The following is a 20,816-nucleotide window of genomic DNA, read 5'->3' on the forward strand; positions in this document are numbered from 1 at the left end:
AATAAAAGGAAAAAAAGTCATATCCCAAGCTGCCCCTTACAGCACAAGAGAGAGAAGCTGCTTCAGTCTTTGGGTACAGAAATCAGCATTTTTATAGCCGACTTCATGAGGGTGGACTGGACTGCCCAGCTGCTGAACCTGCATGTGGGGTTCAGCTCCAGAGGTCCAGGGCTTCAATAGCATTAGCAGCAAAGAGGTTTACATCTCCCCAGCCCAGAGGGAGCTGCCTTGTTCCAGAGCAGCATTAGTTGCGCAGCAACAGAGGTCTATATGTGCAGAAAAGCTGATATGATCCATTGTGCTATGTTAATTCCATTCAAGATAGAAGCTGGAATTTCCTGGCACCAAACTCCTCAAAGCAAGGAGAAATCTTCAAGTACAGTTGATGGCCAAAGAAAGTCCAGAAAACAATCCCTACATTCAGTGTAGAACTTCTCACTGTATTTAAAGATTTTCTGGAGCTAAGCTTTCAGGTATGTGCAAAGTGAGTGCGGATTAGGAACCATTTGATTTCTCTGAGCACAGGGACTGTATCCAGCAGGGAGTGTGTGATGGCTTGGTTAGGGGGGGATCCTGCTCAGTGGCTGTCCCTGCAATAAGGTGATTTTAATTCCTCCTTCTCCTTTCTCTCCAAATCCACCCTTCCTAAGGAGTCTGAGGGCTGACTCAGACTCACAGTGCTTATTTCTCTTTCACAACATCTTTTACTCCTTCTTCTTAAAAAAAAAAAAAAACAAACCAGTTTCTATTACAATCTCTGATAGATTTCAAAATTGTCAGAGCAATTTGAAGCACTAAAAAAATTTAAAAGGCAGGTCTTGCTCTGGCTTTTGTAACATTAGATAAAACTAAATTTAGGAATAAGCAGATGACTCCACTGACAAACTAATTGTGGAGAAAACCACCTAGCTTAAGAAATTGGAAAAGCATTATCTAAACTTTATCCATAATCTCTCTGTCAAAGAACCAGCAAAGAAGCATGTCCTTGGGAATAAGTTTTTCAAAGCTGTCCTAGCACCTTTGTAACACTCCAAGAATCAGTCTAAGTCTGGACAAAATAAAATGCCCTGACTGAAGATCTTTTGTGTTTTGCTCCTTCATCTGATTGCTGCAGCTCTTTTTGTGCTGACAAGGTTAGCCCATCGAGCTGGGGTTTTCGTTAATACAGAATTTTCTGTTTGATTTCAGGTCTTATTAACATTCCTGCTGTGGCCTTTGGCATATTCTCTGGAGGACTGATCATGAAGAGATTTGGAGTCGGTGTTGTGGGGGCTGCAAAGCTTTCCCTGGGATCATCCTTCTTTGGTTACCTTTTGCTGCTCTCCTTGTTTGCCATGGGCTGTGGGAACTCGGAGGTGGCCGGGCTGACTGTGTCCTACCATGGGTATGCTGGCAGGGCAGAAAGGGCCACTGCAAACCCAACTCCTTCCTCACTTTGTCTCACAAAGTAGATCTTGTTGAAATGAGAGTGGCTGACCTGAATGTGCTTCCCACAAATATGATTCAAATCAATGGAAACCACTCCATTCCACTGGGTGTTGTGTCATGACCCTCTCATGATTGTGGCAAAAACCAGTGAGGTTTATGTCACAAGTGCAGATTATTTTTCTGATTACTTTTTAATTATCATTGCCATGGGACCCATCCTATTAGCCCAGTGATTCCTGGCAATGTGAGTAGCTCAGTAGGGGGGCAGGGATTCAATTAATTGTTTCTTGCCTTCGTGTGCCACTGAACAATGAATGGCATTTAACAGCCTTTGAACTCAAAACTGAAGGATTCATGGATTAACCATGAGGTACACCTGAGGCTAACATTTTACCCCTGCTATTACTCTGTAAAACTAACTTTTTGGGAGGTGTTTCCAGCACTGACTCACAGCAGCTGCTCCACTGGTATCTGATGACTGAATTTGACAGAGAGCTGTCGTGCAAGGTATCAGACACTCAGTTTGGATGAATCCCATTCTGATCAGTTCCTTGCAAACTTCTACAGAGACCATTTCCCATGAGTAACTCACTGCCTTCTGTGCCACTTGCCCAGTCGTGTTAAAGCTGCATAACCAAAACCGTAGAAAATCTGAGAAAATGCACAAATATAAATTGGTAGTTGTCACTCTTAATAAAGTAAATACTTTCACACAGTAGGTGGTGAGATAGTGTGAAAACCTTTGGATAACAGAGAAATGAGGATTTACGCTGCTGTTTGGGTGTGAAGAGACAACATTTAATGGGCTACAGAGGGAAGGGGTGGCCAGGTGCTCCTGGCAGAGAGCATCACCCCGCAGTGATCGGGGGTTCCTCTGCTGGGCAGCTCCTCTGCAGCTCCTCTTTTATCCCACAGAGCTGAAGCAGTGAGTGACCACGAGCAAGCCCTGTTTTCAGAGTGCAACTCAGGCTGCTCCTGCTCCAGGAACGACTGGGACCCCATCTGTGGGGAGAATGGGGTCACCTACGTGTCCCCCTGCCTGGCCGGCTGCCACGCGTCCAACGGCACCGGGAAAAACACCGTAAGGCAACCCTGCATTGCTGTGTGAGATGGGACATTGATGTCTGGTAAAAGGTGGGAGATAATCTTCATTTCCATGGGAGGTGGGATCATTCTTTCTGATACAAGGTGTGAGAAAATCCTTCATTTCTGTGTGAGGTGGGATCTTTCTTTCTGATACAAGTCATTGCGGAAAACACCATAAAACCCTTCATTTCCATGTAAGGTGGGATCTTTATTTCTGATACAAGGCACAAGGAAAAATACCATAAAATCCTTCATTTCCGTGTGAAGCAGGATCTTTATTTCTGATACAGGGTGTAAGACAATCCTTCATTTTTGTGTGAGGTGCGACCTTTCTTTCTGATACAAGGCACTGAGAAAAATACCATAAAGTCCTTCATTTCCATGTGAGTTGGGATCATTCTTTCTGGTACAACCAGGTCTGTCAAAGTGGATTTAAACTGAGCATCCTCTTCAGCCCTGAACTCCTCAGGGTTTTTAGCAATTTGGCACCCACATTTAAAATTTTTTTTCACTTTGCTCTTTCCAGCAGAAATCACAAGCAGAAAATGTAGGAGGCTTTTTCTCTTTTTTTTGAGCTTTTGGCTACCAAGACTGTTGGAAAAAACTCTAATAACTAGATTCATCAACAGTAGATACTTTCTAATTTTCTCCTTCATTATATAAGCCTTTTCCTTTCATAAAATATTTCCCACTTTGGACTTAAACTTTCAGCCACCCAGAATGTGCAATTCCTAAACATCCACTTCCCCACCATTCAGGTTTTCATAGATTTTTGCCTGCTCTCTTCCAGGTATTTTTTAACTGCAGCTGTGTGGGAACCTTTGAATCTTCACAGAGCTCCTCAGCTGTGGTGGGACCGTGTCAAAAAGGAAACGAGTGCCCCAAAATGTTCCTGTATTTCCTAGTAATATCAGTTATCACTTCATACACCTTGTCAGTAGGTGGCACACCTGGATACATACTGCTCCTAAGGTAAGGAACAATTCCTGCTGGCATTGCCAAATGTTTTCAAAGTGTTTTGACACATGACTGGTACTCCCTCCCCTCCTGGTATTCCTGGTATTGGGAAATGTTTTGCAGCTATGCAAGATAGCATATTCCATATGTTTGTGGCTTCTAGATTTTTCTCCTTGTTTTAACAATTGTTTTAGCACAAGATTTTCTTTTCCTATTTCCTAATCACAGATTTATTGAATGCTTGTCCCAGTGCATATTTAACTGCTGGAACTATTTGTCCATCACTGTAAGCTTTGAAGCTAATTTTAGCAAGTGCAAAAAGCAGTTAATACTACAAGTGCTTAATCTGGATTTTTGTCAGCTACTTGCAATGTTTGGATTCCAAGTTCTGCTCTGCTCTGTTTTGGAAACCTTTCTTTCTCAGTTCCTTTTTCCAAATTATTTCCAGATGGGCACATTCTACTTCTCAAACAAAACTAGAGTAAATCCAGTCTAACTAATCTTTGGTATTATAGCTGTGTTTTCTTGCTCCCAAATTCTCCTTGGTTTTGAATTCAATTTTCTGGACCAGGCCCTGTCTCATTGCTGGTATCTTTATAGCCCATGGACAATGCCAGTGTTAGTACTGGCTGAATATAGGCTGTATGGAAAAACCTAAATAAAGAAGTGGGACTTCAGTTACAGTTCTATTACAATCCTTAAACCAGAATAAATATTCACACAGACTTTCAGAAATGGCTGATGTGGGGATCCTTCTCCACTGCCCTGCACAAACCCCGCCAGTGAGGTGTGCACAAGCTGCACAGCTCTCCTCACACAGCTTTTCTTTCAGGGTTACCCCTGAGTGCTGCAAAACCTCACAGCACCTCTCTCTCCTCAAGGGCTCTCTCCAAGAACAATCACACTGTAATCCATTTTAGACCATTTATACTGAAGCTCCTGCACAACTGGGCTGTCCCTGTGCCAGGATGAGGATGATTCATTGTGATGGTGTTTGAGGGTCCCAGGACAAGGAAGAGATGAGAATCTTGACTCCATGTTTCAGAAGGCTGATTTATTATTTTATGATATATTTTATATTAAAAGAAAATTATATATTAAAACTATACTAACTAAAGAGAAAGAAGACATCAGAAGGCTAGCAAAGAAAAGAATTGAATGATAATAAAATCTTGTGACTGACCAGAGTCCCAACACAGCTGGACCTGCAATTGGTCATCAAGTAGAAACAACTCACATGGACCAAACAAAGATGCACCTGTTGCATTCCACAGCAGCAGATAATTATTGTTTTTATTTTCCTCTGAGGCCTCTCAGCTTCTCAGGAGAAAAAATCCTAGCAAAGGATTTTTCAGAAAATATGTCTGTGACAATTCATGAGTGTAGGGCTTGCAGCAAAGCCTTCAGGGTTTGTGCCAGATTGGTCTCTGTGGTTGCTTCTGACACACTGGATAAATGTGGGCATAGAGCTATGCAGGGGGGCAGTTCCCCCTTCCCTCTACATCAAATCTTCCTTCTATCCATAAGGCACATAGTGGAAAATGTGCAGATCTGGAACCACACAGGGCCTAAAAACTGCGGTAGCCATGCCCAACCTCCTGCTTTCTTCTTGTCCCCACTGCATAAAAAATTGAGTGTTTGGGAGATGTTCATTACTGAGCACTGCAAGCTCAAATCTCACGGAACTGCTGCCCTTCTCAGCCCTAAGAACCTGCTCTTGGGGATATTACTGCTGAATCAATTCTGTCAGAAAAGCTTAGAAAGGTTTTCAGTTACAATACTAAACCACATTGTTATATGAAATCAGAAAAACAGTTTTATTGGTTCTGCTCCAATGCTTTTATTGCTGTTGAAAATCATTTTACTTTGAGAGACATTTAAGAGAAACTGAGAAGTTATGTGTTTTCCTGCTGGGTTGGAGGCATCCACCTTTGATGTGCAGCTAAATAAAACATGTTTCAGTAAGTTCAATCCTTTTTTTATTTTTTTCCTGCACTGCAAATGGCCTTTGGGCACAGCTCCACTTTAAGCTCATGCTTACTTTTGTCTTTTTTGAAATCCATCACTGACTGACTTTCTCCAAAAATCTGGCTGAATTGAAAGTGTTCTTCTGTTACCAGAACGAAAATAAATTTTCCTTGACACAAATAGTCCCAAGGTCAAGTTGCAGGCTTCATTATGTACTTTTTTCCAATGATCACTTTTAGAAATTATTCAGCATTCAGTCATCTCTATTAAGATTCCAGCACTTAAGCAAGCTGATGTTTTCAGATGAGCAGCTATCACTGCACCTGCCATGGAGGACAAATACAGCTAAATCCCTAAAAGTCTGTAAGAATTAGTGACATTTACTCTGATGGTTTGCACAGTGAGGTCATTGAAATATGCTTACAGCTGGTGACCAAGTCATTTCTGAAATGTCATTTTGGTGGTATTAGTGTGATTACAGCAGCCAGGGAACTTGGGAAAGCCCTGAGGTTTTTGGGAAAAAGCCCTGCAGTTCAGATCGCTGTTGTTCAAGCACCAGCTATTAATAGCAGGGGATTAGGCAGTGAAAAGGAAGTCTCAGATCTCCCTAAGAGGTCTGGCTATCACTCAGCTTCACAAAGAGCTCCTGCTTCCTTGCAAAGACAATACAAAGAATAAAACAATTTTTTTTTCATCTGACAGAGAATATTTTTTTGCAGGATATAAATCCTGTGAAACACATATCAAATATCCAGTTATTGGTTTTATTTTCCACTTTTTGCTTTCTATGCCCTCAGATTAGTTGAGGACTGAGGAGTGCTTGTGTAGCAGGTGTCTAGCAGGGGAGCAAGACACTGTTCTTCCAGCTCAAAATCATTTTACAGCCATGCCCTCATAGATGGCACTGCTTGTATAAGCCACAATCAAGATACTGTGTGATGATAATCCATGGCCAGGGCATTAGAGAATAAAGTGTGGAAAATTACCCCTGGTGAGGAACAACAGAGTTCGTTTTGAAATGCCTCTATTATTTTTTAGAACATATTCCCAATTACATTAATTTTTGCAGGAGCAGAGACTTTATCTGCAGAGTGCTATGTTCATCCACGGTGACAAATTGAATTTCAGCCCAGATCATTTTTTATTATTTGAATATTTATTTAAATATATTCATTATTGAAGAAGGGAATGAGTGTGACAGAAGTTTTATTAATCATCATCTTGATATATGTTACCTCACATACCAAAAATGTCCTTGTTTGACCATGTGACTGGCACTTGCCACTTGCCAAAATCAAACATATGCCCAGATTTGTGCTGGATTAGGCACTGTAATAGTCAGTCTGGAAGGTGCTGGAGGAGCAGCAGAGGTGATTCCTGCAAATCTGAGAGGCTCCATACACACCGTGCTGCCAGCAGGCTGGGAAGGGCAGCTGATCCCTGCCCACCCTCAGGGAGCCAGGATGAGGGTCCAGGGCTGGAGCAGGGCTCATCTGGAGCCAGCAGAGCTGGATGTGTGCGTGGGACTCACCCTGCCATCCCAGCAGGGTCCAAATGCAAATGGTGTGCTCTGACAGAGAATGGCCTGGAGGATTTGCCTTTACAGGGGGTGTGATCCTCATCTAGATAGGGTGCAAGGAAAAGTGAGTGCCTGAATACCCTGTACTAGCTTTGATCCTGAATTTCAGGGAGTGTCAACTGAATAAAGCCATCCAATGGATGGGTGATTTCACTAGCAATTTTCTTGTCCTGTGTTAGTAACACCCCTAAGTGCTGATATCATCTGAAAATCTACAACCATCTTAAAATGTGATGTTGAATATAGATGTTCAGAATTCCTACGTGCTGTTCTGCTTTTATCACCTTTTTTACATATTTCTGCAGTTTGCTCAAAGTCCATGACATTAAGGAGGAAAAGGTCACATTTCTTTCCTTTCCTTTCTTTCTATTTGTGTTCTAATTATATACACCTGATGCTTTATTTCTAGGTAACACCTCTTTTATTATTATTGTTATTATTTTCAGGTGCATTAAACCCCACTTGAAATCATTTGCACTTGGCATCTATACCCTGGCAATAAGAGTACTTGGTAAGTCCATTTGTACTCCTGAGTTGGTTTTAATTCACTCTTCACTAATAATTTCTCTTAGAATTGAGCTTTGATTGTTGTAAAGAACAATGTCTATCTGCAAATAGATGTCATATGATTTTTTTAAAAAAGTTGGAAAAAGGAAATTGCTTTGTACTTCATAAATCACATAATTATATCCTAGGCATAATTTAAATACACAAGGCAAATATTTATAGAGATGTGATCCTGTAGGCTATGAAGCTAACATCAAAATTATGTCTTGTCCCTTACTCAGCAACAAGTGTAAAAGAACAGCTGTGGATGAGAATTTGTGATTGCTTTTCAGGGATATATTCACTAGATTCTAAGGGAATTAATGTGACTGACTACAGATGTGCCTGGGGGTGGGGTTCACTGCAGCCTTGTGGTAGAACCTCCTGAAATAAGGGGTAACATGAGATTCCAATGGACTGGAAATTCTAAAATCCTCTAAGTCTTCATGAAAAAAAAATCAGCCGAAGAAAGCACCTTATTTACATGAGCAGAGTTAGATGGACTGGATGGGATTGCATCAAACCAAGCTGTTGGCTTCTCTCTTACACCTTTGCAGGCCAGGATTTTCTCTCCAGGCTTACATTCTCCTCCAGCACCCCAGGTGACACAGAGTGCAGGGTGTCCCCATCAGCACATGTAAAAAGGGTTTTCCTTTCCATCAGCCCCAAGGACTGCAGTAGCTTTGCCCCTGCCACAGTGGGATCTCAAGATGCTTGGGGGATCCCTGCAGCCCCACTGCAGGCTCCAAACCCCACTGTCTCTGTCCCTTCTCATCCCCACCCTACGCCCAGGCTGAACAGGCTCTGCTGCTCTCAAGAAAGGAGAATTATCTCCTACTTTTTTTCCCCAGAGATGTCCTGCAGGGTAAGGAAACCAAACCGTGGCCAGCGCTACTTCCAGAGGCTTTTTGATGTTTTGTCATGTTTTCCTGGCTTCCCACAGGGAGGAAAGGGTGGTGTGTGCCTGGGCAGCACAAGGCACGTCTTCCCCAGCCAGCGTGCAAGTGTCCCTGCTGTTGGAATGTATTATTGAGTGTTCTGTGTGAACCTGCCTCTAGATCGAAACTGATCACCCTGGACAGTAAATTTCTCACCTCTGTCTGTTTGCTCAATCCACCCAGCGGGGATTCCAGCCCCAGTGTATTTTGGAGTAGCCATAGACACCGCTTGCCTGAAATGGGGCAGCAAAAGATGTGGGGGAAGAGGAGCGTGCAGACTCTATGACTCCAGTGCACTCAGGTAATGCTCTTCTCCATTCCTTCCTTACCTTTGGTTCTTAAAGTACATCTACACCTGGCACTGGTAGCAGAATTTCTGTTGGAAAATTTGAGTGAAAGATCTGAAACCGAATGGAAAACTTTGACTAACAATACTAACAATAATGCTCATATTTCACCATTCTCTTTCGATTCAATCTCTTTTTGGATAGGAGGGGTGGATCATCTTGTTTCAGTATCAGCTGTAAATAATTGTCTTTTAATAATTCACAAAAAAAAGTTGTGTTGAAACCTCAATTTTATGCTAAAGCTTCCCTCAGCTTTCAATATCTCTGTTGTCTTAGTGTGTGTGTGTGTGTAATTAAGTTATTAAACCTCATTTTTATCCATGTTGGAGCTGGATCAAAAAATGAAAGGCAAAGGTGCCACAAAACATGCTTGGCTTATCTAGAGGCTTAAGTGCAGAGTTATCTTTATTAATTTATTGCTAGAGGACAGTAATTGTCTGAACTGCATCTGTGAAAGGCTTCTCCAGAAATGAAGAATGGAATAACAGTGGTAAGAGGAAAATGGGAGAACAGGTTGTCCCTTCTCCCACCACAAGAAAAATAAACATGAGAGAAGGGTACATCTTGTCTTGAAAACTTGAAGGAAAGAGCAAAATCTCAGCTGGGACTCTTTTTGCTAATAAAACATTATGATGTTATTGTTGCTGCTGTTGTTGCTGTCATTATGCCTGCAAAGCAAAAATGCCAACAAATGGTCTTGTCACCACTGGTACTGTTTATATATTAAAAAATAGAGTAACTGCCCTAAAAATATTAGTGCTATTCTTACTGAGGCACATTGGGGTGGAGGTCAGGCAATGCCCGAGATGCTTTTTTGAGCCCAGAGCACTCTGTACCTGACCTGGGCGAGCTGACAAACTCCCCTCTCCAGGGCCATCCCCTTGACTGCAGTGTCCTTTCCCAGCCTTACCTCATGAAAAGATGAATGTGTCCTTGCTGCCTTCTGGTCGTGTGTTGGCTCTGATCAATCATTTCTCTCTCAGGTATGTGTACCTGGGGCTGACTTTGGTCTTGGGCACGGTGTCCATTTTCTTCAGTGTTGCTGTCCTTTGCGTTCTGCGAAAAAAGTCATCTCCACAAGATGAGACCCTCTCAGCCAACGGGGAGAGAGGCGCCTGTGGGACAAAGAGCAGAAAAGATAATTTTGCCAATAGTGACCAGTTAATTCAGTCAACTTACTGGCCAGAAAAGGAGACCAGGCTTTAGGAAAACTGAGATCTCCACCGTGCTTTTACCCAGTGAGTGGTGTTCCAGGCAAAAATCCATCATCAGTGAAGCAGTATCTTAGTAGCCGCCCTGAAAATGTTCACCCTCTTGCAATTTTCACTGTGAACCCCAAAAGCAAAGACCACCAATATTTGTTAGCACGTGAACAGCTCTGAAAACACTGCTCACCCTTTTTTTCTGCCGAGTGAGGGGATTTCCTATGGCTGGGGAGGTGCCTTGTGCCCTCACCCGGACCCCGTTTCTGCAGCTGCCCCTCAGCTCCCTCCCTCCTCAGGAGGCTGCCAGAGCTGCTGCTGCCCTCGGTGTCCCCCTGGGTGTGAGGGGCAGTGGGGAGGCTGCCCTGCAGCTCCTCTGCCATGGCTCCAGCCGAGGGCGGCACAAACCTGGCTTGGCCACCTGCAAGGTGCAGGGATCCCCGGCACGGAGCCCGTCCTGGCCAGCAGCGAGGCACGGGGCAGCAGGAAGGTTTGCTGGGAGGAAAACTCAGCCACAGGCTCTGGGCACCTCCTGGGTTCCATCCATAACACCTGGGACGTCAGTGTTGTGGGTAGGAATCTGTTTTACAGTAGCTTTTGTTGCAGCGCAACCATCAGCAATAGAAGGTGTCGTTAACCACCAGCAGTAGAAGTTATCCTTACAAAGAGGCCACAAGAGTACCATCCAAAGGAAACTGGGATGAAAATAGAGCTTTTTTTAGATCTGCAGCAGTTTCTTGCTACTTGCTAGTACTCAGTGTACTAAATAATTCCATGCACTTTATGATGTAATAACAAAATTATGCAAGATACGTATGATTTATACTTTAAAAAGCTATGACAAGACAGCTTGGGAAAAATAAAATTAAATTTAATTAAAAGACCAGGTGACTTGGGGCTTTTCCTTTTAATTTGTTGTATTTTCTAGCTGAAACTAAGACATTTTTGTGCTTTGTCAATATTTGATATTAATTATATTTGGGGTGGGGAGTGCAAAGGATAGGTGTTTGATGTGAAAAAAATCTCAGGAAAGCTCGCACTGGAAAAGGTGATGGTGAGTCCACAAGGATATCCTTTAAAGCAACCAGAATTTTTGAGCACATGGTGAAAGGTAGGCTTCATCCTTCACCACAATATTGGCAGAACAAACCCTTATCCCATCATTTGTGTCCCAGCAGTGACTGTAGGTACCCTGCTGCCTCTCCAGTGGGGTGCATGAGGAGGGGCAGTGCATAAGAGTGGCCTGGAATTTGGAAAGCCAGAGTCCTGTCCCAGATCTTTGTCCTCCCAGGTGAGTGTCAGAGGCTATGGGCACTGAGGTGCTGCGCATCTGTGCCTGTTCACACTGGGCTCAATACCACTGGATGTTGAACTAAACAAACATAATGAAAATAATCTGAAGCTTTATGAATATGGGAATAAGGCAGGAGTTGTGGTCAGGGTGAACACAAAGATTGATGTTCCTATCTCAGGTGTCATTCATCATAAAAACAGCAAAAAATGTCAAACTGCATCAGCACCCCAGAGTAAAAACAATGCTGGGACCCTCCCACAGCCTCCCAAGGAGGACACTTCCCATAGAAATGAGCTGTCACATCCCATGAGAGAAAGGAAGAACCCAGCTAAAGTGCACACTGGGATAAAAAAGGAGAGATATCCCCATTTCACTCAGTATTTGATGTTGTATTAGTGTCAAAGCAATGCGGAGAATTCCTGTTTGTGGATCAGTCCTGGTGAGGACACTGCCACCCACCAACTATGAAGCTGTCACAGGGCCAGGAAAATTCACTGATTTCACCTGGGAGAGAGAAAATCTTCTTCTCAGGAGCTGGAAGAGTGCTGTGTTGTGGATTCAGTAGGAGAATGACGTTGATAACACACTGATGTTTTGGTTGTGGAATTGTGTTTACCCCAAGTCAAGGACTTTCCGGCTTCCCATTCTCTGCCAGTGAGAAAGAAGCTGCACAAGACCTGGGAGGGAGCGTGGCCAGGACAGCTGGCCCAAGCTAGCCAAAGGGATCTTCCCTTCCCTGGAATGCCATTTCCAGGATATAAACTGGAGGGAATTGGCCAGGAGGAACCAGTGGTTGTTAAGGAACAGACTGGATATCAGTCAGCAACCATATCAGGCATCAAAAAGTTGTCTTTCTCAGGCTTTGTTTCTCTTTCTTTTTTTCCTCCCTTTTCATTGCAATTATTATTATTATTATTCTATTTTATTTTATTCTAATTATTAATTTTTTCTTAACCCATGGGGTTTACCTTTTTCTTTTTTTTTTTCAATTTTTTCCAATTTTTTTCAATTCTCCTCCTCTGTGGGGGTCAGGTAAGCAAGCAGCTGCATGGTATTTAATTTTGTTGGCTGGGGTTAAATCACAAAAGGCACATAAAGAAATTAAAATAAATAAATATATCCTACTCTAGTTCAGAACGAAACAAGGACAGAAAAATCAGCTTCATGGGTTATCTCCTATGGCCATATATTAAGCCTGTAGTTGGTGAATAATTCTTTGAAATACAGGCTTTCCTTCCATAACCCATTTTCTTTACACATTAGAATACCAGAAAAGAATTTGTTTTAGTAACTCTTATTTGCACTATATTTTTTTAAAAGTCAAATTTTCTCCTCCTCCCTTCCTTCAGCTATGATAATCCTGTAAATTAGGAAACAGATAGAAACTATTCCCACTTTGAACTATTTTTGAGTCTGTTGCTTTATTTTAGTGCTTTAAGTAGTAACATGGATGCCTGGATGAGTGTCTGAGCACAGATGCACATTCTGGACTAGTTATAATACTTGAAAAAATTATCTCAGCATTATTTGGATCTGTGAGCATCTTTCTCCCAGAATTCTTCATCTTAAATTGTGTCTGCAACTTGGTGCTGTCTCACCAAGGTCAACAAACCTGGATCTTTTCTTTTCAGAGTTAGAGACACTAAACCACAGCCAAGAGACTGCAAAGAACCAAAAACCTTTCACTGTCAGAGGTGAGACTGTTAAAAGAGTTAGCTGAGGAGATTTCTCAACCTTTGCTATCAGCCTCAGAGGCCAGAGTGGGGCTCACCCTCTTGGTGAGAAGCTCTGTGTGCCATGTAAAGGTGGGATATTATGGAAAAGTCCCCATTGTTCACATGTAGAGTGAGGCTGGGCTAACCAGGCCATGCCACATAATAAAACCCATGAGCCAAAGGCACATTTCCTCTGCTACCTCCAGCAAAAAATACAACGCTCAAATGAAATTACATGTCTTAGTTATAGGCACATCATTTTTAACCGTGTCAGGAGGGAATCTTGAAGAACTTCTAAGAGATCAAAAGGCAAAAAGGTGAGATCAGAAGACTGAGGGAACAATGCATCTTATATGGATATATATCTATAAAATATATGAAATATAGCTATATTAAGTATAGATAATATATAAAATATAGCTATGAAACTCATGCCATGTCAGCATCAGAGGGAATTACCAAAAACAGAGAGCAAGGGGTGTGGATATCTCAAAAACAGTAAACAGGCTAAATAATTATAGATTGCCTCCTTGAAATGCTCAAAATAATGAGGAAGATTGATGCATGAAAGCAGTATTGCAATATTTTGAATTAACAGCACAATTGGTATAATCTGAGAGAAAACACTGGCAGCACCACTTTGGCTGATGGTGACACAACACGCAGCTTAATTCTGCAAAACATTAAAAGTTACTAAAAATTCTAGAAGCTCTGAAGTACATAGACTGGCAAGCAGCTAGGTTGCAGGGGTATTTTAAAATCATTTTCACATAGATAAGCACTATTAATAATTATTAATAATCTACCCCAAAGGCTGTTGCCTAGAGGGATCATAGATCTGGTTGTCTTTTTTTGTGCCCTGGAGCATCACTAAGCAGGTGCTGCATGAGGCAGCTCCTCATCCAGTTCTAATCAACCTCTAGACGGCAAAAAGTCCGTAATTGCTGTAAAAAACATGAGGGGCAATTTAAATGCGGAGCCCTTTAATGGTGATGTGAGCATCACTAAGCAGGTGCTGCATGAGGCAGCTCCTCATCCAGTTCTAATCAACCTCTAGACGGCAAAAAGTCCGTAATTGCTGTAAAAAACATGAGGGGCAATTTAAATGCGGGGCCCTTTAATGGTGATGTGAAGTGCTCATTAAAAGGACCTTATTTAAGCAACATGTGGCTAATATCAGCAGGTTAGTTAACCAACAGCTCATCCCAGATTATTGCAGTTCATTGAATTTTGAAGAGAGTAAATAAGGAAAGGATTTAGTGGGCAGCACATGGAGCACATTCTCACAGCTGGATGGTGACCAGGCAGGAAGCTTTCCCTCATGGCTGTTGAGCATGGTAAGTTTGAAAGGCTGTTGTGCACAACCAGAGCCCTCTTGTTGATCCTGTGATGTTGGCACTTCTAAAATAAGATGTGGGAAAACACAAACTTGTTTAAGTAAAAAAACAACCCGTGATAAGATTATACAGTCAGCAACAATCTGTTTATTTAACTGTGCAGACAGACTGTTTTTCAGTGTCTGGAAGTCAAGCAGGATAAAACTGTAATAGAATTTTTTTTTTTTTTTTCTACTAGAACAGTCTATGGGATGTTTCTGACATCTGATAGATTTTTCTGTCTGGAAAAAAATCAAGACTCATCCATTCTTGTAAAAGATCTGCTCTAGTGTAACAAGACAGATGAGCAGTTAATGGCAGTGGTTTTGTATATATTGACAGGTATTTAATTAGTTATATGAGCCATATTAATTTTTTCAGTCCTGTTAGCTCAGTTAATATCCCAGACCATGTGAAGGTGTTGAGGGGCTTTCCCTGGGGTTTCACCTGAAGTCAGATGAGTTTTGTTTCTGCTTTTCTGTGATACTGCTCATATTTGGAGGGGTTACTAAAAAGGTCTAAGCACTCTCACCTGTCAGTGATTTACACTGAATTAATTCTGTGTCTGGAGTAAGAGCTCCAGTCCAAGCTGCAGGTTTAGGCTGAATGCAAAGTGAAGCTGTACAACGAGTATTAACATCTACCCTTTGTATTTCAAATTAAAAAAAAAAAAAAAAAAAGAAAAAGATATAATTAAAACAGCATATCATGGTCTACTTTTCCCCAGATAGATACATGAGGTAACTCAATGAGAAAATGATTGAGTTCTTTTGAACAGCAAATGCTCCACTGAGCAGTGGAAGGATAAATTCCCAGACACTGCCTAAGATGGAGACCACAGATCAGCTGTTTTTTCTCACTTGTTAGCTCAACAGCACCACACAGAAACTAGACACTGGGACAGGAGCACCAAAGAACCTTTTTCTGTGGTAAAGAGTCTATTTTCACCCTCTGAGGATTCTTGTAGTAGCTTAACTACAGGAGTATTTGCTTACACTTGCCGTACACCATCCCTTTTATTTAGTTTGTTAACAAAGAGTTAAATTTTAAAATACATCGATTTTCCGTATCTGGGGATTAGCACCCTGAGAATAAGAAGGGCTCTGATCAAAGCTGCCTGCTCCAGCTGGCCCCTGCCTGGGAGCAGCTCCTGCTCCTGCTGCTGCCCCTGCCAAGGGTGCCCTGGCAGCTGCTCCTGGTGGGATCTGCTGCCACCCTCTGCCCGGAGGAGTCTGCAGCCTGCTAAAGGTGACCAAAGGTGCTAAAGGTGACTCACTGTGGCTTTTGTAAGGACTGCTTTTAACCCTCAGCAGGAATCAGAAATTACTGATAGCTCAGTGTTCTTATTAAGGGGATTTTTTACTGTCATAATCCTTTTTATTTATATTGTTCCTTCAAGTGTGAGTAATATAAAGGGGGGGTCTGGGATGGAAAAAGAGGTATTTCTCCTTTTTTTTAGGTGTGAGACCATAGTTTGATTTTACTTCGGTAGTTTCCCATTCTGGCAGTTTGAGTCAACAGTTCTTGGTTCAAGAGGCCAGCTTTGATTTCTGCTTCCACACACAGTTTGGACAGCAGCAGTCTGAAGATAGAAAAATTCTTCTCAGCCATACTGAAAGCAAAGTATAAAAGATATTTTAATGCTGGAAAGATGTAAATTAATGGTGTATACAGGACTAGGAAAAATAGGGAGAAACTGATTTGTACTCACTTGTCAGAATGATGAAAACAAGGAAATGTTCTTTATCATATAAGGGAAACAAAGAATGTTGAAAAAGAAAGTAGCATCTTTTTCTACAGGTTCTACTGCTCCAAAGTACGAGAGTAATTTTTGCTCCATCCCTTTCCAGATGTTTAGGATTAAAAGGCCAAAAACCCACGTGGGTAGGTCTGCTAATACATCTGAAGACAACCTGAAAATGCAATCTTGGGAACGCAAAGCTTAACCAAAAAATTTTGTAAAACGGAATACATGCTTATCTTGGGACTAGAAGTGGGTAATTGGTATTTTATGCCACAGCAAGACATGAAGGATCACTAACTCTAAAAAAAAGAGGTCCATGAATTTCTCTCTCTTGTGTGTATTTAATGCTCAGTAATGCTCTGACTGTGAGGACAACTCTTTTGGAAAAATTACAGTGATGGCAATGTTGGTTGTGCTGGGTTTTTATACATTCAGACTTAAATATAATGGATGCAATCATAATCTACACCATGGATTTTCTCTGCACTGTTGAATGAAATGTTCACGTTATTGATCACTTAGTCATGGAAAACTAAAAATTGTTCTGCACGAGAAGTTACAGCCAAAATGAATCAATAAAACAGCAGCAGAGGTTTATGGAAGATTATAGAGCAAGTTAACCTTGAAGCCACTATAGGACACAATGGACTGGTGATTTGGAGCAGTCAGCATGGATTTATCAAGGGTACATCGAGGTCTGACTGAGCTGGTTGATTTCTGTGAGGAAATCACCCTGGGGATGTGGTGAGAGCGCTGGAAGGGAAGGGGCAGGAGCTACAAGAATGGAATATTTCGGTGTAACCTCCAGGCAGACACCTGCCTCAAGTGTAACTTACCTTTTAAGTGCAATTACTCTCAGGAATCAGGCAGAAGGCACAGCAGGGACACAACCAAATAAACCCGTCTGGGTTTCCTTGAACTAGAGTTGTTAATGATAAAGGGCTGCTCCAAAGTACACACAGCCCTAATAAACGTTCATATTTCACCTGCCTTTGCTGCTAATAGCAATAAACAATAAATATGAACGATCTTCTAAGCATGAGTGATTACTGAACACCGTCTTTATTCCATATATCCAAGGCATTACATTTTCTCTTCCTGCAAGTTCTTGGTTGGCTCTAACAGATGTGAACTGAATGGATTTTAGCCATAGACAGTTAAAATAAACCTTCGTAACAAAATTCATTATAAGCAGGATTATTTCTAAAGTTGGGACACCATATTTTTAAACACCAGGAAGGTGTCAACCATTATAATCTAGACAATTTCAGGGAAGAAAAAAATCAAAGATGCTTCACTAGAGTTTACAAATGGAACACCCTTGCACGTCTTCATCCTAATTAACTTTTGACCTCTGTGGACAAACATGGATTTTGGGACCTTTAACAGAGGGCAGAACTGGGAGGAGACAAGATTAAAACATTGGTTTGAGTTGGAAGTTAATGATTCTTCTGCCATGTGCCAGCAGAGCATTGCTTAAGGAGAGAATTCTCAGACTTTTGAGCATTTGACTGGTAGCACAACTGCTGTTGTTGTGGATGCAGAACATAGGTAGGAACCTCTTCAATATTCTTTCTGTTTGTCTTTAAAATGTTGTTGTTAGTGTTTGCAGCTATCAAACAGGACCTGTGTGGTTTCCAGTAGCATTTTCTGTAATTGGCAGCAGCAGAACCAGTCCTGGTGGAAGTTTCAGTGCTTTATTGGTGGCATCCTGCACGGTGTGTGTGTCTCTGAGCTGTCAGCATGGTGTGTCTTGAGCCATGAGCATTGGGCTCTGCACTCATATCAGTCTGATACTCATTTTTCATGTTAGCTGAACTTCAAATGTCTTGCTATGGTGTATTTAAAAATCAGACACTGCAGTTAGTGATTTGCTCTTCTGCCGGGTGATGTCACAGTCCCTGGGAGGGCAACTGTGGTGACAATCAACCCAAAGACTTAGAGTGCCTTTGCTGCCTTCTCAAAAGTCCTCCAATATCACTATATTTCTCTTTTAAGACTCTACAAAACCTGCAGCAAACCATTGTCTTGACCTTTGTAAACTTATTACCTGTTATTCATGTGGAGGTTTTTTTTTAGTTGATGTTCTTAGTCATTACAATTTGATTGCAATTAGGGGGTATAAAACAAAGCTGATTTTCTTTTTTTTAAAATCAAATAAAGAACAGAACTACTAGAGTTAGGCTGTGGCTCCTATCAGATCATGTCCCCTGGAGAACTGAAGAGATCTGTGCATTGCAGGGCTGGCTGCATTCCCTCTGCACTGAGCTGCAGTTGCTGCATGGATTCCCGTGGTGTCCTGGAAGCTGCCAGCCCCCAGCAGCACAAACAATGCACACTGGTTGCTAGCTGGGAGCCTTGCTTTCCTCCCACCCAAAGTGGTTCTCAGAAGAGGCTGTACTGAGCATAAAATGAAGTGAAGTTGTCAGATGTTCCATAAAGTGAACTGTCAAACTTCATCTGTCTGTACCACTTAGAATCTTTTAGTGGATTTTTGTTTTTTCTCAATTTTTGGGAAGAGGTTTGTTTTCTTCCCCTAGGAAGAAAGATGGGTTAATTGATGTTTAGGCTGATTGACTACCTAAACAATACCAATTATTTACCTGCCTAATCCTGTCTTTCTTCAAATGCAACTCTCTCATATCACCATTACAAAAGAGTAGCCTGTGCAGGCCAAGAATGGTAGTTTTAGAGAAGTCATATTAGTGAAAGGGCACGTTTGGTGCAGAAAGCTTCCTACTTTTGCTTTCATACTTCATATTTTTAACCAGACCTTTGATTCATTAAACATGGGAAAAAAATGCTAATGAAAAAATCTAAAATAACAACTTTATCAATACTTAAAATTATCAGGCTCAGTAGCTACTGTATGCTGGCATCAATTGTCAATTGACCTTTTATCTCTTTTTTTTTCCCTAATGTTCTTGTGGCCTGGAATTTCCCCAGCCTTCATCTCTTCCATCTTCAGCTGATATCTGTGTAGGTCAGGGTCATCTGAGGGTGGGAGGACGTACTGTCGCCACATTCTAAGTTATGTTGTACCTTTAAACTCTCAAAAAAAAAATCCTGTAATGATATGCTCCCCCAGCATAATATTGTGGTCATCAGTGTATCATAATTTCAAGGAGAAGTTTGTCTCTTCAGGCTACACAAAGACAGGTGAATTTCAGAGGAGCAGCTGCTCAGAAGTATTTGTGTACAAGCTTTTCCTAAGCACCAGGAATTTTATTTCGTAACATTTTTGTTCATAGCAGTGCAGTCTTGGAGAAATCCTTTCTCTACCTCTTGTTCCTCTCTGTCTGAGTAGCCAAGAGGAAGGAGAAGCCAATTTTTTTGTCCTGGTACATGTGCTGACCCAGCCTCATAGCACAGCCACAAAAGAGTTTGGGAAGTAGATATTAGCAGTGGGAAAGCAGATGGACGTTTTCCAGCATTGGAAAAGTTCATCCAACTTTTTTCAGCTGCATTCAAGCATATAAAACCTCTCTTTGTGTGATTTGTTTCCCCTCTCTCTCTCTTTTGCTGTTTTCTCAAATGAGGAGAGTATTGTGAAAGGTGAAACAAATCAGATCATGCGAGCTGTGATTTCTGGGTTCTGATTTGAGGGCATTAATTGCAATACTCTTATCTGCAGATCTGAACATGGCTTGTTTCGAGTGACCCATTTTTTTCTGAGGGGCTCTGCACTGGCTTCTGGATCGTCCTTGAGAAATCTGTTCTGATTGTAGAGGGAGTTGCACAAACAGGCAAGTGTTTTCATTCTTTAAATAAACTTTGCAAACAGATATATAGGCTTCCTTTACAGCTTTTCTCTCAAGTTTCCTTTTGTAGTTGTTGTTCATCTCTCGGATCTTTCTTTAAAAAGCTGAGGAAATAAAAAAGATTAAATATTGAACTATCCATTGCAATAAACCAAAATACAACTTAAACAAGGCTTTCAGCACTAAAACATTATGATGTGTCAAAGGGTATATCATTGTCCATGGCTACAGGAAGCTCCTGGGGGAGCTGGAGCAGTTCTGCTGATCATTTCAAGCATTTGGGCATATAGACAGCAGTCTGCAAACAGAAAGAGATCAGGGATACCCTGCATGTTATTGCAAGAAAAAAAAAATTAATGATATCCTTACAGAAGGTCAGCTAGGTGAAATAATAAACTCTTTTGTCACTAAGAATTTTTTCCAACAAGCCAGTGTAAAGGAATAAATTGGATGGCACAGTGTTACTACAGATTTTACCAAATCAAAGTGTGAGTTGTAACTCACATGGCCTGCAAATTTAGAGCTTCCTAGGACTCCCTGTGCTTCAGCACTACTGCTTTGTTAACCCTTGTAGTTTATTTTTGAACAGAGACTTTGCCTTTTACTCCTCTGTCCAAACAGCCTTTTTAGCATTAAAGAACAGGACAAGGTAGAAAGGTGGGTGCTCATGTCTTTTAAAAAAACAAAAGAAGTCAAAACTAGATGTTTCAGGATTTAAACAAATATACACTTTGAAACATGCAAGTCCTTGAGCCACATTGTTTTAAGTAGAAAGGTTCAGTTTCAACATCTCAGCACTTTCCTGTAATTAGTTTCACCAGATTCATCAGAGAGGTCCTTGAGCAACTCTACGTTGGCAAATGTGCTTTGGTGTT

At 41.5% G+C, this 20,816-nt stretch overlaps 1 protein-coding gene across 12 annotated transcripts in view; it reads left to right on the top strand.

Moving 5' to 3' along the window:
- Positions 1 to 19,930, top strand: part of SLCO1C1 (solute carrier organic anion transporter family member 1C1) — a 46,793-nt gene extending 26,863 nt beyond the window's left edge. For 6 of the 12 annotated variants that reach the window (XM_074540101.1, XM_074540102.1, XM_074540096.1 and 3 more), the window contains 6 exons: positions 1,189 to 1,384; positions 2,344 to 2,509; positions 3,305 to 3,486; positions 7,465 to 7,529; positions 8,686 to 8,803; positions 9,833 to 10,926. In XM_074540101.1, the coding sequence (XP_074396202.1) occupies positions 1,189 to 1,384; positions 2,344 to 2,509; positions 3,305 to 3,486; positions 7,465 to 7,529; positions 8,686 to 8,803; positions 9,833 to 10,055 (950 nt within the window). In that variant the 3' untranslated portion in view covers positions 10,056 to 10,926. Of the gene's footprint in view, positions 1 to 1,188; positions 1,385 to 2,343; positions 2,510 to 3,304; positions 3,487 to 7,464; positions 7,530 to 8,685; positions 8,808 to 9,306; positions 9,812 to 9,832; positions 10,927 to 12,976; positions 13,040 to 19,814 lie in introns of those variants that run through there. The other 6 variants (XM_074540100.1, XM_026790299.2, XM_074540094.1 and 3 more) reach the window with 5 other exon arrangements.
- Positions 19,931 to 20,816: the final 886 nt, after the last annotated feature.

This window comes from Zonotrichia albicollis, chromosome 4 (genome assembly GCF_047830755.1).
Source record: "Zonotrichia albicollis isolate bZonAlb1 chromosome 4, bZonAlb1.hap1, whole genome shotgun sequence".
In the NCBI taxonomy this organism is placed as follows: Eukaryota; Metazoa; Chordata; class Aves; order Passeriformes; family Passerellidae; genus Zonotrichia; species Zonotrichia albicollis.